Source organism: Atractosteus spatula, chromosome 11 (assembly GCF_055471065.1).
Source record: "Atractosteus spatula isolate fAtrSpa1 chromosome 11, fAtrSpa1.hap1, whole genome shotgun sequence".
NCBI classification, from domain to species: domain Eukaryota; kingdom Metazoa; phylum Chordata; class Actinopteri; order Semionotiformes; family Lepisosteidae; genus Atractosteus; species Atractosteus spatula.
This window is the reverse complement of record NC_142716.1, coordinates 40,514,534-40,530,150: the sequence shown is the minus strand read 5'-3', so window position 1 is coordinate 40,530,150 and position 15,617 is coordinate 40,514,534. Positions and strand designations below refer to the sequence as shown.

The following is a 15,617-nucleotide window of genomic DNA, read 5'->3' as shown; positions in this document are numbered from 1 at the left end:
TGCAAGGAGACAGTTATCATGGGCTGAGAAAAAACATCTATAATGTTCCATTTTGTGACAATTTTTTGCAAAGATGATGCATGCAGACTTAATGGGCTTATATACTGTAATACCCATTAACATGATATTTAATACCTCTACTCAAAGGTTCCCCAAATAACAACATGACTCAAATGTTTTCCAAAAATATGCATTCTAAAGGACAAAACATCATCAAAGAAAACAACCTTGTTGCAGCAATGAGAAACCTTTATTACAGCCCTTCTAGAAATGTGTACAGATTGGATGTTATCACTTGTTTTCATTACGAAGAATGAATTTCTCCGTAACATTTTATTTCAATGTAGCTGCATAATTGCTTCAGAATCAGATTACTTTCATATCTGCACACATAATCACACGCATAGTGCTTTACAGGGACATGCACAAGAGCATAAGAGGTCATTACATTTATTTTGCTTCGCATATTTATGCTATTTTATATTTATGGACTCTTTAACATCAATAACAATGATAAATGAATTGATTTTTAAAAAGTTATTTCTATAGCCACCGTCACACATCACATTTTTTTCCTTTTAGAAACGAGGGTGAAGCATAATGAATTAAGAAACAGCGTACATGAGGCCCTGAGATGGAATGGCTTCTCATTCACGTAGAGAGCAGTCATGCATTCTCATGCCCACTTTGCACCTTATTCAGCTGGGATGGGCTCCAGTTTGAGACCTTCACCAGGATAAGCAGCTTTCTGATAATGGATGGATATACAATATACTCCCATGTTCACTTCAGCTTACTACAAATCATATTCATTTGCTAATAACCTGTGGTTAAAGCAATTCCATTGTACCTGCCCGCTGCAGTCACATGGCTCATTGAAGGTAACATACTCTTCCTCTTTGCTGTACATTCCCAGGCCAGTTTTAGATGGCTTGCCATCAGCGTCAGTCTGAAACTTCATCTTTGCTGTATTGTCAAAGAGCTTGGATAGATGTCGCTGAACCTATGGAGCAAAGAAAAAAAATATTTATAAAATCTTTCTGAAATTTAAATTAATGAAATCTTGCATTGCTTAAGGTTTTTTTGGGGGGGAAAACATAATAAAATGTTTTAACCTACCGCTTTTTCCCCTCAATAGTTTTCTCTTTGAGATCAAACATTTGCTACTTTTTCTTCATTTTGCATGCCTTCTGCAGAAACCCGATATTTAAATTATTTTGCAGTCCCATATTTAGAGCTTGCTAGCTTTGCATATTTCTTTATATTGGTTAGATATGCGCATTATTATAGTATGTCCAGATGTTATATTATTCATTAAAATACAACAGCTTCAGGTTTCATGGCATCTCATATTGGATTTGAAAGTGTAAAGGAATTGATGAAGTAAAAAATAATGTATATTTGCCTGTTTTCTTATCTCCCAAAAGACAACTGGCACAACATTTGGACACACTACATAATACGTGCTCAAGCATATTAATTACTTATGTAATAATGTGTTGTATAATTTTAAAATGATGTCAGTGTAAAAGCACATTTCTGTGGCTATTGTGCTATTAGCCCACTGGGTCAGGCTGCAAGAACAGCTTTTAATATCATAAGAGCACATTTCAACAACAGTGGAAAACAATGCGTGAACACCTCAAGGCAAAATTGATGGAAAGCTGGATACAGAAAGACTTAGCTTGTGGGTGTCAAGAAACTTACAAGCTCACAGATTGTAAAGCAGATATAAGCTGAAGTGCTACAGTGTTAGCTTGATTAAGTAGAATCTATTTTTTGTGAAAAAAACTGAATAATTCTTTCATTGGCAGGAGCAAATGTATTTAGTGTAAAGTTAGTAAGGGTCCTGGGTTATTACAAAGAAAGTTCCAAGCAAGAGAATTTTCATCTGTTCAGTACACTGAGGTTGATAATGGACCTACAGGAGCAGAATGAAAATCACTGCCCTCTTGAGGCAAATACCTGAAGCGGCAGCTTCAATCAATGGAATAGACTTTCAGTGTTAGACAATGCATTGTTTTTTCTGAGATCATGAGACTGGCTTCTTTTACCTCCCCTGGGCTCAACAATTTTGACATCTCAATGCTTCTGAAAACGAACTGAAGAAAAGTGCAGTTCCTTTTCAAACACTTTTATTCTCACCACAACTACACAGATGCTGTTCAGCTCTTCAGATCCTAAGACAATTAATAAGTATATCTACCTGATGAGGGTCAGTGCCATTGGACAAAATATCCAGCAAATCAGCAGATGAAATGAAGTAAAACCTGGGGAAGGCCAGCCTTTTGGTGTCCAGGTACTCTGCCAGGGCCTTCTCACACAGCGCAAGCCTGCAGCAATTTAGAAAAGATATAGTCTAAGGATAAATATTCTACCATGAAACAGAACTCATTTTATTTTAAGGGAAAAAGCAATACTATTTCAACAATTACTACCTAATTATCCTTAAGCACATTTGTGGAAGCAGAGATCAGTTCTAAGTACTACTGCAGTGATTTAAACAAATGAACAGTTTCAGAACAGTTGTCCATGCAAATCAAAAGAAATCCAATCTCCTCCGATTTGCTACTACGGTATTGCATTAAGCCTGTTTTGCCATTTTACAATCCTTTTTATATTTTCTAAACCATAACTTTAATCTTCCTTCCCTTCAAAGTCACGTTCTAGTAAAATGAGAGTTTTTCCCTATCTCGCAATAAAACCAAAACGTGGTCGGCTGAAATGTCTATTACCAAATTTGTCTATTAGTGCCACGCAATTTGCTTGAAGGTTTCTCATCTAATTTTGTGGGTAAGATCTTTTTAGTTCTTTTGAAACAGAAGATAATTAAGTTCCATTAGTTTAGAATTAACTGCTCCCTATTACTATAGTTCAACCGATCACACTAAAAATCTAAATATTTTATTTATAGTACATATACCCACCTGCTCTGAATATCTTCTAATTTATCATAAAGACCAGGTTTGTTGGTAGCTTCCACTACATTGGGAGTTTTATTAGCATCATTTGCTAGCTCTTTGAAATCTGTATCAATGCCTTCAAAGCGCTTGGAGTCCTGTTGAAAAAATAATAATGACTTAATTCTGAGAAATTGGATTATTAGAAAATTAATAATGAAATTACCCGGTAAATTACCTTATGTGATTATCTGATCACACTTTAACTACTGGTACCCAATATTAGTTAGAAGCATCACTTATACAGTGTTTATATCCGTTAAAGCACAGCAAACCAGGACAAGGAAAAAGGAAGAAAAAAAATCTCAAAAGTATAAGTTGCACAACAAAAGCAGATTGTTGCAGATTTCTTAGTACACTATTTTAGAAAAAAATAATTAGTTTAATTAAGACACTATTGAATGCACAAGAATATACACAGTAATATAGCTTGCTATAATCTTCCAGATTCTAGATTTTATAACACATTTATAAAATATTTTCCTCACTTTACTGTTATCTCCAGAGATCACACCATCTCAAATAATAAACATTAAAAAAAACATTCTACGCTTCTGTGCATCTCAAACAAGAGGCAGCAGTTTTAGTGTCCATACCTCTGGCAACTGTGATCGGATATCCTCTGAGCCAATGAAGATGCTCTCCAGGTGGGACCAGGTTCTCTGGACCTCGAACCAGATAGAGATGACCGAATCAGCAGTAGAGAGCTTCTTCTGCCAGCTGGAGACATCCTCCAGGAAGAAGGCAATGTACTTTGAGGTCATAAGGTTCTGCAACTGGACCTGGTTGTCCTCTAGGGTCTCAATGAGCTCCTCATCAGACCTTAGTAGAGGAATCTTTGTCCGTGGGTGCAGATCATATTGGAACTCCATGTTTGTCCACGTGGAGTTGAGCTCTTTCAGGACTTTCTCCATACCCATTTCCTTTACAGCTTTGTCAACAATGCCTCTCACCTCATCCTCAAAGTTGTGTAGATTCAGCTGCAAGAGATCAGCTAAAGTGGTGTCCTCATCCATGGTGAATTTGACCCCAGTAGCTTGCATGAGCTGGTGCCAGTGTCTTTCTCTGATGGCAGGGTTTTGGAGTTCTGCCACCGCCCGTAGGGAGGTTAGGATGTTCTTCACAGTGTTGTCCAGCCCATAAAATGCATCCCATGCCCTCATTTCTTTATCCAAGCCTCGAATGTCTTTGGAAAACTTCTTGCACTCCAGCTCCATGTTCTCCACATTGATTTCCCTCCATTTGGTTGTCTTCCAGTCACTCATGCTGGAGTTCACCATCGTGATCATATCCCAGAGTTCCTTGAGAAGGAAAACTTCCTTTCGGCACTGCTTCAGCTGCTTGTAGTCTGGGGTGTTAACCTCAAACAAGCCAGCAGATTCTACTATAGCAGCCATTGTGGCCTCCTTTTCTGAAATCTGCTTGTGAGCTGTATCTAGCATATGGTAAGGGTTTACAGAGTCAAATCTATGAGGAAATAAGGCAAAGGTTTTTAAAGTGAAAATGGTATACTGATTAAAGTATTACATTTTACATAAAACAAACATTCAAACATTACATTCAAAACAAACTAACATAAGGTATAATTAAATCATACACAATTTTCTTAATCTAACCTGAAAGCTTGATACTTATTCTTATATAAAGATAATTCTGGGCCAAAAAAAATTTTCAAACACTGGGTATCTGCAGATAGCTATAAAGTACAGCTAAAAATCATAGATTCTTTTAAAGAAAATTCTGATATGTAAGATAGGTCCTACCAGCAACATCTTTGCATACAGAACTGGGACCCTGCCTTCAAGATTTTTCCTCCTATTTTACCTGAAAGGCCCTTCTTTGCGGAATTTTTCCCTGAATATGTGTTGCTCTACATCGAAGGTTGCACACTTTCGTCGGAGGCTGGCAACTTCACTTGCTTGCAGAGGAGCAACGTGCTGCTTCACAGTGACCGCCTGCTTCTTTACATTGTTCCATTTTTCAGGCAGCTCCTACTCAGAGGTAAACCACAGTGCAAAATCTTAATATTGAGTGCAGTGTTAACAATTATACTGTCCTCAACAAGCCTTCAACAAGAAGTAATAGTGAAGTCAGGCTGAGTAAAACAAAGGACACACTTGTATTGATATTAAAAAAATAAAACTTTAGGGCAACAACATTAAACACAATACTACATTTTTTTTCTGCTACAAATTACAAATTTAGCCAAATAAGCATACCTCTAATTGCTTGTACACCTCCTCAGGTAATTCTTGCTCATAAGTCTTCAGCAGCTCTATTGTGTGCTTCAGAGGTTCAAACATTTCATCTGTGCTATTTTGCCTCTCTTTCACAGCCATTAAGTGTCCCATAATCTCTACCAGGGCATTGTAGTTGCCCTCCTCAACCTTTTTGCCTAGTTCCTTTTCTGCCACTTTAATGAACTCCTCAAGATCAGACAGGCTGTGGAGACAAACATACAGTAATGTAATAAAACAGCTTTGGAACAGGCGAGTTTACACATATGCAGTCATGAATTGCAATAAGTTTGATATTTTAGGACCTGAATTTTGTGTATATGCCCACGCCAGGGACAGAATTCTTTGTTTTTAATAAATCTCAAAAGTAATGATTTTATTTATTTTTTTCTGTTTTACCAGTATAATTATATAGTATAGTATATGAACCAGAAGTATAATAAGAACCATCACTGCATGACTGGCTCTTCAGTGTTTTGGTGGACGTCATACCTATTTGTCACATGGTCGATCAGGTGTTGCTTGAACATGAAACTCCACTTTTTGATGACATTCAGCAGAGCGCTCTTAAAAGGACGGCCATCAACTCTCATCCACCCATCAAACACGGTGATGGGCTCTAGATGGTTCACTTCATCAAAAATTTTCTCGTACGAGTCAACCTGCTCTCTAAACTGCTCCAGTGTTGGGGGGGTCTCAGGAACCCCATCTTCAGCGTGGGCTTCTATTTCTTCGCTGGTGAGGACATGGCCATACAATAGGAACTGGCGCATAAACTCCTTCCTGTCATCCACATAGAGGTAGGAGTAATGGTCAAAGGAGTTCCTGTAATCGCAACACTTAGACATCACTTGCTGAACACCATCCATCAGGTATTGTCGCATGTCTGCCAGATCTGCCATGTCTTCCATGTCTACCTGAAATGACAGAAAATACAGGCAAAGTATGCCCTCTATAACCACCAGACTCTGCTGCATAATCAAACCTAGGGAATATAAGGCTAATCCATGTAAGTAAGTTCATTGCTAATACACAGCACATCCATCCATTTTCTAATTGCTTCATCCAATACAGGGTTGCAGGGGAACCAGAGCCCATCCTGGCAAGCAACAGGAGCAAGGCAATCTGGATGACATGCCAGTCCATCACAGGGTACACACAGGCACAAACACGCACACATTCAACACACAAGGGCCAATTTTATCACAAGTCAATTAATATACCAGTATGTCTTTGGACTGCGGGAGAAAACCACAGCACCTGAATGAAAGCCACGTGAAAAACATAAAAACTGTACACTTACAGCACCCCAGGTACAGAATTGAACCCAGGGCCCCAGGGCTGCAAGGCAGCAGTGTTATCCACTGCACCACTGCCCTGCCTTCATATGATACAATGGTAAATAAATAAAAATAACCATAGAAATTTAACAATCTATGTTAAAATACATCTTACCAAATCAGAGACTTCAATTACATACATGATCAACAATTTAGGTAGCTTTAAAAAAATCTATTCTGATGGAAATACTTTTCCCCAAATAAATAATAGTACTGAATAGGACGTCTGACTCGATATAATGATTTACATGTCATTTACATAGATGCAAAATGTATGTTATTCAAGCAGGTTAAATATAGAAGAGCAAAGTTATTTATGACTATTTGAGTGTTTAGTAATAGTATATTAATGTTCATTTCCATATTTTTCAGCCTTAAGGGTCCATTGCCTTTTTGTGTTTCAACACTAAATGACCAGAAGCCATAATACCTGATAATGTGGAAATGTGTTGTGTTCAGCAACACGTGGCACCAGTGAAGCAATCCTATAGATGTCATTGATAATACCATCCATCATGTCATAAAACCCATCAGTGGCACCAAAGTCAAGTGAAGGATGGAACATCATCTCTGGAATACGGAGATCCAACATCACTTCAAACAAAGGCACCATGCCGCCCTTTGAATCTGAGGGGAATGAAAGAAGCCAGTTTTCATAAACATTTAACCATGTACAGTACCTGTAATGAAATAGAAAGTAATCCTCTGCTTTATACTGTATTACCTATATTTTCTAAGAGGAACTTAAGGGAGCACTCAATGCTGTTAAAAAATCCATCTATGACCATTTCATCCACATAATCCAAATATGCTTTCCATACATCTGAGGCAAAATCAGCTTTGAAAAGGTCTAGATTCTCCTGTCAAAAAGAAAGAAAAAATATTAGAAACAGAATAAACAGGACAAGACATTTTATTGATTTCCTAGAGGGTTACAGAGGAATATAAAAATGTCCAATACTGGCTTGTGAGCATTCAAGTCATTAATATTAAGGCCTGTTGACTCTTTGAGTCACACTCAGAGCATTGTAAACTTGATGAAAATAACTGTCTGTAACCATGCACCATATAGTGAAATATTTTTTTTCCTTCTTAACTTAATAAATAGATCAATAGGTTATTATACATTGTGTATAGATGAAGGGTGTTGCCACAGCGATAAAACTCAGCATAAAACTGATATAACTGAGTGTGACAGAACCCTTGAATGTGTCCTCTTCATACATTTTTACTGTATACTGCATTTCTTCATTTTTACAAAAAATATTACCTTACTTTCTTTAAAAACAAAGCACCACAAAATGATAATAATAATAATAATAATAATAATAATAATAATAATAATAATAATAATAATAATAATAATAATAATAAGACAGGGGGAGTGTTTAAAATTAATACTTAGGGTTTAATGATAGTTTTGTGAGAAAGTAGTCCCTTTAATCAGTTTGTAGTGTTTTGAAAGGTGTGCTATTAAGATAGATTTGAAATTAGGGGGTTAAAAAATAAGTATCTATTTAGAAGTAATAAGTAATCAATAAGTAAATTAAATAATTATAACCCCCAAATTGTAAATATTGCCAAGAATACACCAGAGCCATAATGGCCAATTAGGGCCATACACCATAATTAGATCTTGATTTTATTTGAACTTGTGATCTTTGTTATCTGGCATAGGGTTTAGTGGAGTAATAAACCATAGGTAAACTGGGATAAACAAAAATTTATTAATTATAATAATCACTCACAAAACACACGCAATGCAACATAAAACATAAAACTTACACTATTTACAGAAAAGGCAACCCAGAAGCCAATGTCTTAACCAACCAGAAAAACCCCAGACTACTACCAAGTATTTAAAAACTTATATAACACCCAATAGGCAAACAAGAGAGATAAACCTGCCTTCTAAACTAAACACAATAAGGCCTACAACTCTCTCTATATAACACATCACCTTCTTCCTAAAAAATCGTTTTTAACCTAGGGATTCTATATACATGAAATCAGTTTCCAAAAAACAACAGAATGGCAAGCTCCCTTAACTCCCTTAAGGTTCAAATACTTAACTAGCATCGGGCCCTTCAAGTCGATCTGAACAAGAACCTTTCTCACCTCTGGTGTCTCCATTTACTCTCTCTTATGTGTCTTCTCTCTGTTCTCTTACATTTCTCTACCTGTCTCATTATATTGTTTTCCTGGACAGTTGATGACTCAATGATTTACCCACAACTTAATTATCCAAGGCAAATCAGACTTTTCCTTTGATCAATGTTTCTCAAACCCACAATCTACACGTTAGCAAAAGCTCCCGAGAACTGCAAATGTTGACACTAGCTAGATGTTGACCATTCTCTTCAGACACCTCAACAGCCACTTCCAATAACCATAACAGTAGTATTAGCAATAACATATTAATTGCATTTTATTTAGAACCGATCTCAATCTTTGTTCATTTTAATTCCAATAAATGTTTTATAGCTATTTTGCATTTTTATATTGGTATGCTCATAATTTTAGCATCAAATGTATAGGCAGGAAAATGTGAGGGGCATTGTAATAGCAGTGCACACATCACAAAGTACAGTTGAAAAAGAATGATCCAGGAAACTACATTTTCTTCCTAAATCCACAAAACAAAAACAAATGTAACAGAAGCTCCAGAAAACCTTCTCCACCTTATTTCTTGATAATTTTTCAGAGCAGCCAAAGAATAAAAATATGATCATATGGATGAATCATTAGGCAACAATCAAACAAATCCTGTTGAAACAGGTCCAGTACCTTTATTAAGGAATGAATTTTGTACCCCGAGTCTCTAATGTGGCTATAGCGTTTCTCCAGACGCTCAGTCCTGTCCTCCAGGTTGAGTAGAGTATCTTTCTTTCCCTCTTTTCGCTCAAAGATGGGAGACACCCAGGACTTCATGATGTTCTGAATCTCCTCCACATTGTCCTTTGTTTTTTGTAGTCGTCTCTCAAGGTCATGGACAGCATCCCGGATTTGCTGGATATAATCCCAAATTCCTGTTCATATGAATAGGGAGACATTTGTAAATAGCATGTTAAAAACCCAGTCTCTACAATTTCACATCTCAAAAATGCAATACAAAAGATGCAAATTAATTTTGTGACACTCGGCTACTTTTCTTCTTAGCATTTGCCCTTTTTGTAAACGGCTTTTTATTCATTTTTACTGATCAAACAGAACAAATTTTCCCACCACTGCCCTGTTATCTGCAGTTACCCTCTCCAAACAACCTGTCAAAGGATTTCCAAACTACAATAATTATTCATTTCCAATTACGCTTTGACTGTGTCAACAGTACCACTCCAAGTTTCCACTATACCAATGTAAACTCACTGTAAACTCACATCACCACACTGCTGTTAGCATGCACGTTCCTGCTTTGAACATAAAATAAAAACTGTGCCTAACCAAATGCTGAATGAACTTGGTTGTGCTTGTACATGGCTTAGAAGTGATCTGTCCTGTCCACTGAAGTGGTAATATCACCCAGTAACCTAGTATGCCCCTCCTGACGCAAGATTGATATTGGGGATCTCACAAGAGGCATGGTTATTGAAGTAAATGCCTCTAGGTTCATCGCTAAAAGCAAAAACAGACCTGGCTAGCATGTCACTTCAGACAGCCTCAAAGGTTTACAGGTAGTGGCTGTCAGGTAAAAAAAAAACAGGAAATATAAGTCAGGCTGTAAAAAGGTTCAGAACCACCACAAACAACTAATGCAGAGTCATGTTAATTCTTGTTGACTGGTGTATACATAGCATCACAGAGATCTGTGAACATCTAATGGAATTCCTAGCTGTAATCACCACTGGAGGTTGGCTATCTGGACCAGAAGTATTCTAATTTTTTTATATTACAGAATATTTAGCAGAGTCCTTGTGCATGTTGTTCAAGTTCAAGTTTATTTGTCAGTCCAGCCATATACAAGTATACAGAGAAGCAAGATATCGTTCTCCAGATCTATGGTGCGAATACAGACAGACACTGACAAGACAATGCTATAGACAATGTAGACATAGACATTTCTGACAGGGTACAGGGTACATAAAGTGCAATGTGCATAATGCAATTTAATTTACAGGATTGTGCAAAGAATACATCAGACAGTATGCCTGACATTAGGCAAAACAAACTAGGTTTCCAGATTTGGAGTGGGTGCAGTAGGGACCAGGGTGTTGAAGATCCTGACAGCCTGTGGAAAAAAGCTGTTATGGAGTAGCTGGTGGAGCTGGCCCATATACTGTGATACCTTTTACCAGATGGTAGGAGGGCAAAGAGGTTGCAGGAGGGGTGGAAGGGACCGCAGAGTGAGTTTTAACAGTGCAAGCATTTAAAGGTAGATATGTATATACTACATACATAAAATATCAAGAGACTTCTCTCACCTTCTTCCTTCCAGTTTAAGGACTCCTCTGCTTCTTTCAGCTTGGAATCAATGTCCTGTAGCTGTCCCTCCACTAGTGGGAATTCAACCTCTAGCACTGTCTTTATCACCTTATTGTACCAGCCAGCAGTGAGATCTAAGTTGGCTACATACTGTCGGTACAACTCCTTCTTGGAGTAGATCTTTGCAGCTGTGCTGGGAATTTTCTCTGTCTGTCTGGATTCCAGATATTTGACCTCTCTCAAAACAGACACCAACTGCAAGATAAAAGCACAATATTTTTTTCAAACCACTGAAACTGAATTAAAGAGCAGATGGTTTTGATTTGTACCTGATATCAAACTATTTCTGGGCTTAATTACACGGGTCAATCAAAACAAGAGAGAAAAGATACAGTTTAAATATTAATCAGGTGTATCACACAGGTCAGGAATTCCAAAGCTGAAAATTGAAAACACATACTGCATTTAACCTTATTGCTCAGTCTGAATTAAATTCCTCTGCATCTGAAAAATATACTAAAAATCACTTTTATACCACCATACTGAGTTTAATTTATAATCAAATCACAAATCATTAATGTAATAATCTCACTCTTCTAAAGTAATATTATTTTTGTAAAAAAGCAAAATTATTTTGTAAAAGTTGGTATTTCCTAATATTTTGTAAAAGTATCCTTTTCTGAAATATACATCGAGACATTTCTTTAAAAAATACATTTTCTAAAAGCGGTTCAGTACTCCTTCCGCAATTATATGATGAGTGTTAAATTTAAGGTGGGGAAGTAAAGTCCAAACCCACCTGAGGGTCAAAATTGACTGCAATAAGCTTTGTCACAGGGTCTCGGGAGAGGAGGGGCTGTGTGAGGTTGTACTGTGATTTTTCACCTACTGTGCGAGTCCAGATGTCATACAGCTTGAGGCAGTAACTGAAACACAAGATCAAATAAAATATCTTCCTCTGTTGCTATGAATTCTCCAAAGCACAAACAGTGGCTGCATTTTAAATGTTTTCAACTCACAGTGCTTCATTTCAAATAATTACATCTTCACCTTTCCACCCAAATCCCCTCAAACAAACTATCGCCTAGTATTAACATAATATATAAAAGAAAAAAAAAACATCTATATAGTGTGCATGTGTTTTCAAGTGTGAAACACTATTTTAATGTATGCAGTCTCTCTTGTTCTGTGTCATTTAGAATGTTAAACTGTTTTTTCATCCAAAAAATGATTACGTTTGGCTATGTGTTACTTCTGTATGGATGCAAGAAGTCACAGCGCAGTTCAGCATAGTTTTGGAATAAGTTCAAAAGCAAAGCAGGATGAAAGTCTGTCTTCTCCAAGCCTAGCTCTGCAGTTCATACAAATGGCTTCCTTTTAGTGTACAATTGTAAGTAACAGTAAGTAATTTATAAAGAATAAAGTGCCGTGTGAGGAAAAATACATAACTGGAACAAATGTATATTTAAATGACAGCAGAGAAAGAATATTAGGGAACCTTAGAAATGTAACATTTGTAATGTCCAGCTGTCACACATTTTTCAAACTCTACGGCAGTTCAAATACTAGACACTTCTTTGCTAGAGTTACAACTTGCTTTTTAACCACGAAAGAAACCCAGTCTCTAAAATTCAGATATGACATTTGTATTAAATTACAAACATAACATAACCGTTCTTACTTGTTTATTCTGTTGGCAAAAGTGTCATAATCACACTATTTAGACAAGAGTGTTCCTCGAGTTTATTAATTGGTGAAGCCTCTGAAGTGCTCCTGTGTTTCCTAAGACTTATCCTCTATGTTAGATGGCATATTTCAAATAAATCATTGTCATAAGTTCTACTAAATAAGTTTCTCTTTCCAATTTTAAAGAGATTATGTCATTTTATGAGTTAAAACCACAATATGTGGTTGTAATAAAGAAAATAAAACAAAATCTAGTTGGAAAGGCAACAAAGGTATATTATTTCAAAAAGGTAATCTTCACTTGTGCCTTTACTTTTTCAGAACAAATACCGTTTCCTGTCAACTGGGAAATATGCTGCTATTTCTCAATACCCTGCTAAAATGAGGGAGAGCATGTTAAATAAAGGAAAGGATTCATCACAACAGAAAGCACATTTTCAGTGTAACTACAAGCTTCATGGGAATACTGTACACAGAATGGGATCCTAAATAACCGTCTGTAGACACTCACAAAAAAATAAAATCAGCTCTATTCTTTCTAATCAGTGACACTGAAGACACATAATATGTCAGGTCTCTGAAACATCATATCAATCTGTAAATAAACCGATTACAGAGCTCATATAAGGATGTCTGTATTGTACTGAGGCCCGATCTGTTCAGTTTTAAGGTTTATTCATCTCAGACTCTGAAACAAGGGCTACAGCAATCACATGGCAAAGTAATAACAATAAATCATATTCCCCTTTGTATGCTGGGAAGTAATGGCTGCACATACTGTACACTTAATTGCCTTGACTTGCGTTTTTTTTTAGTAGATCAGTTACCTAATAGACAAGTAGCTTTCTAACAAGAAGCCAGGCATTGGAGGTACAGTGTTAAACTTGCTTGTTATTTTATAACTGGGAAACACTTACCTTGAAATCAGGACACATCCTTCAAACAGACTTCAGGTAATTTCCAAATAATGGAGATTGTAAGAAATATTTTAAGTTTGGCAAATTCTATAGTTCTGTTTTTCAAGCAGACTACACAACACTTCCTAGAGTGTGGAAATATGTAACCCAGGTGTAATTATCAAAGGAGAAACTCCCAAATTGCAGTATACCAAATCTGTGAGAGATTCACATTTATAGCAAGAGACGGACTTCCAGAAGATTTTGTCAGAAGCTTTTGTTTTATATTTTAATAAGATTTATTTTGTCCAGTGTAGACAATGGATTTTGATTTTCACCCTTGGGTAATAAAATGAAGATATGGTTTTACTCTGCTCTGTGCAACAGAATTATGCACCATGCTGAAATTAAAATAAAACATTTCTTAAAGACAGACCTCTGACAGCTCCCCAGAATAGCCCTGAACTTGCAACAGACAGACCTTGGTGACAATGTCAAAGACAAAATGGTACAAAACATAGCTTATGGTGGAAAGGTTTTGGTGAAATACTATTTAAATAATTTACTGAATTATGTAACTTTCACATAAACAAGAGACTTCAGAAATTGTTTTGTTTTGATTTGATTTTTTTAAATACCTTAGTAACTATGTAACTGGTTATTTTTCACTTTACTGTCATAGCCATTTAAATGTGTGCATAGCAACACCCAATAGGAATGTTGCAAACATCAAAGAAGCACTTGTAACTGTAAAGAAATTCAACTGCAACAATGAGAACTAGTTTCACAACCTTTTCTTTTAAATACACAGTGTGTATTGTCAAGATTAAGAACACCACCACTTAACAACACATGGTTCCTAGTTAATAACCTTGTTTGTTACTAACAATTATTGGATTCTAGCAACCAAACAAACAGGATGAAGTAATACATACAGCAATGCAAGGCCTCTATTCATCATTTTATCGAAACTTATCAAAATACCATTACACTACAAGTAGAGTACAGAGATACAATATAATACAAGACCTTTCTCTGGAGCTTCTTTACTTCGATCGGTAGAGTACCACCATTCTGATCTGCCAGTGAAACTATTCTTTACACTATTCTGCACATGCAAATGATAAAATGGCAATGGCAGAAATGGGAGAAAAAAAGGGTGCTTATACAGCACAAAAAGGATGACTGCCTTTTTAAAATGTTAATGCTTACACATGGATTTCCAGGTTTATCACCTAAGCAATAGAAGTTTGGGATCGAATGGTCTGCAATGACTTACTTGTCAAGTAATTCCATCATCTCTTCATATTTCTGTATCATTCTCTTTCCTTCAGCTGATTCCATACATCTACAAAGTGACAGATAAAATGACATGAAGACTAAAGCCATCTTAAATGAATTTTCCATTTACATATAAAAAAAATCAGCCTTGGTCTGAACACAAAAGTTTATTTTCAAACTCTTGTTTGCAATAGTCCAAGAGATGTACCAATAACATAAAATGAACAATGGAGAGTTATTTCTAAAAGAATTTTAAAAATTAAAAAAACTATCTCTACTTGATTTATATAGTGTAAATGACGGCATAAATCAAGAAGACTCAAGGAGTCATTTATTTCAATTTTTCCAAGTACACAAACACTGCACATATTTTTTAAAACATTTATATTTAAACACCAAATTAAGTCTTTTCTCTTTGAGGCGCCAGATTTATTAACCTCTATGTATTAAACAGTGTAAATACTGAACCAAAAAGAATTACAAAGCTCAGCCAACTGTAGATGAACAGAAGGGGGAACTTATATGTTAAGTGCCTTGCAACAAATTCACATAGGCCTTTGCACTATTAACCTGTTTTTACTTACGGATGGGTTATATGGCGGAAATTGCCAAAAGGTACATGAATACGTTCCTGTAACTCCTGAGCCCAACGCAGCCCACCTGCTACCACTGGCATGTTTTTATTTACAGGCGTGTAACCTAAGAGAAAAACGGGGGGACAGGGTGAGTGCTCTTCATGCTTATTTATCCTGTTATCATGATGACACAGATTAAGGCAACACAACAAATGATAATGTC

The 15,617-nt window shown here is 36.3% G+C and overlaps 1 protein-coding gene across 1 annotated transcript in view; it reads right to left on the bottom strand.

Annotated features, from left to right (window-relative positions):
- dnah9 (dynein, axonemal, heavy chain 9) overlaps positions 1-15,617 on the bottom strand; it is a 148,567-nt gene that overhangs the window by 120,420 nt on the left and 12,530 nt on the right. The window contains exons 10-23 of the mRNA XM_088928171.1: positions 15,404-15,518; positions 14,818-14,886; positions 11,756-11,882; positions 10,956-11,211; positions 9,325-9,566; positions 7,262-7,397; positions 6,968-7,164; positions 5,690-6,114; positions 5,180-5,402; positions 4,785-4,951; positions 3,557-4,427; positions 2,928-3,058; positions 2,207-2,333; positions 851-1,003 (exon numbers count right to left, since the gene is read on the bottom strand). Coding sequence (XP_088784297.1) covers positions 851-1,003; positions 2,207-2,333; positions 2,928-3,058; positions 3,557-4,427; positions 4,785-4,951; positions 5,180-5,402; positions 5,690-6,114; positions 6,968-7,164; positions 7,262-7,397; positions 9,325-9,566; positions 10,956-11,211; positions 11,756-11,882; positions 14,818-14,886; positions 15,404-15,518 — 3,239 coding nt within the window. The remainder of the gene's footprint in view (positions 1-850; positions 1,004-2,206; positions 2,334-2,927; positions 3,059-3,556; positions 4,428-4,784; positions 4,952-5,179; positions 5,403-5,689; positions 6,115-6,967; positions 7,165-7,261; positions 7,398-9,324; positions 9,567-10,955; positions 11,212-11,755; positions 11,883-14,817; positions 14,887-15,403; positions 15,519-15,617) is intronic.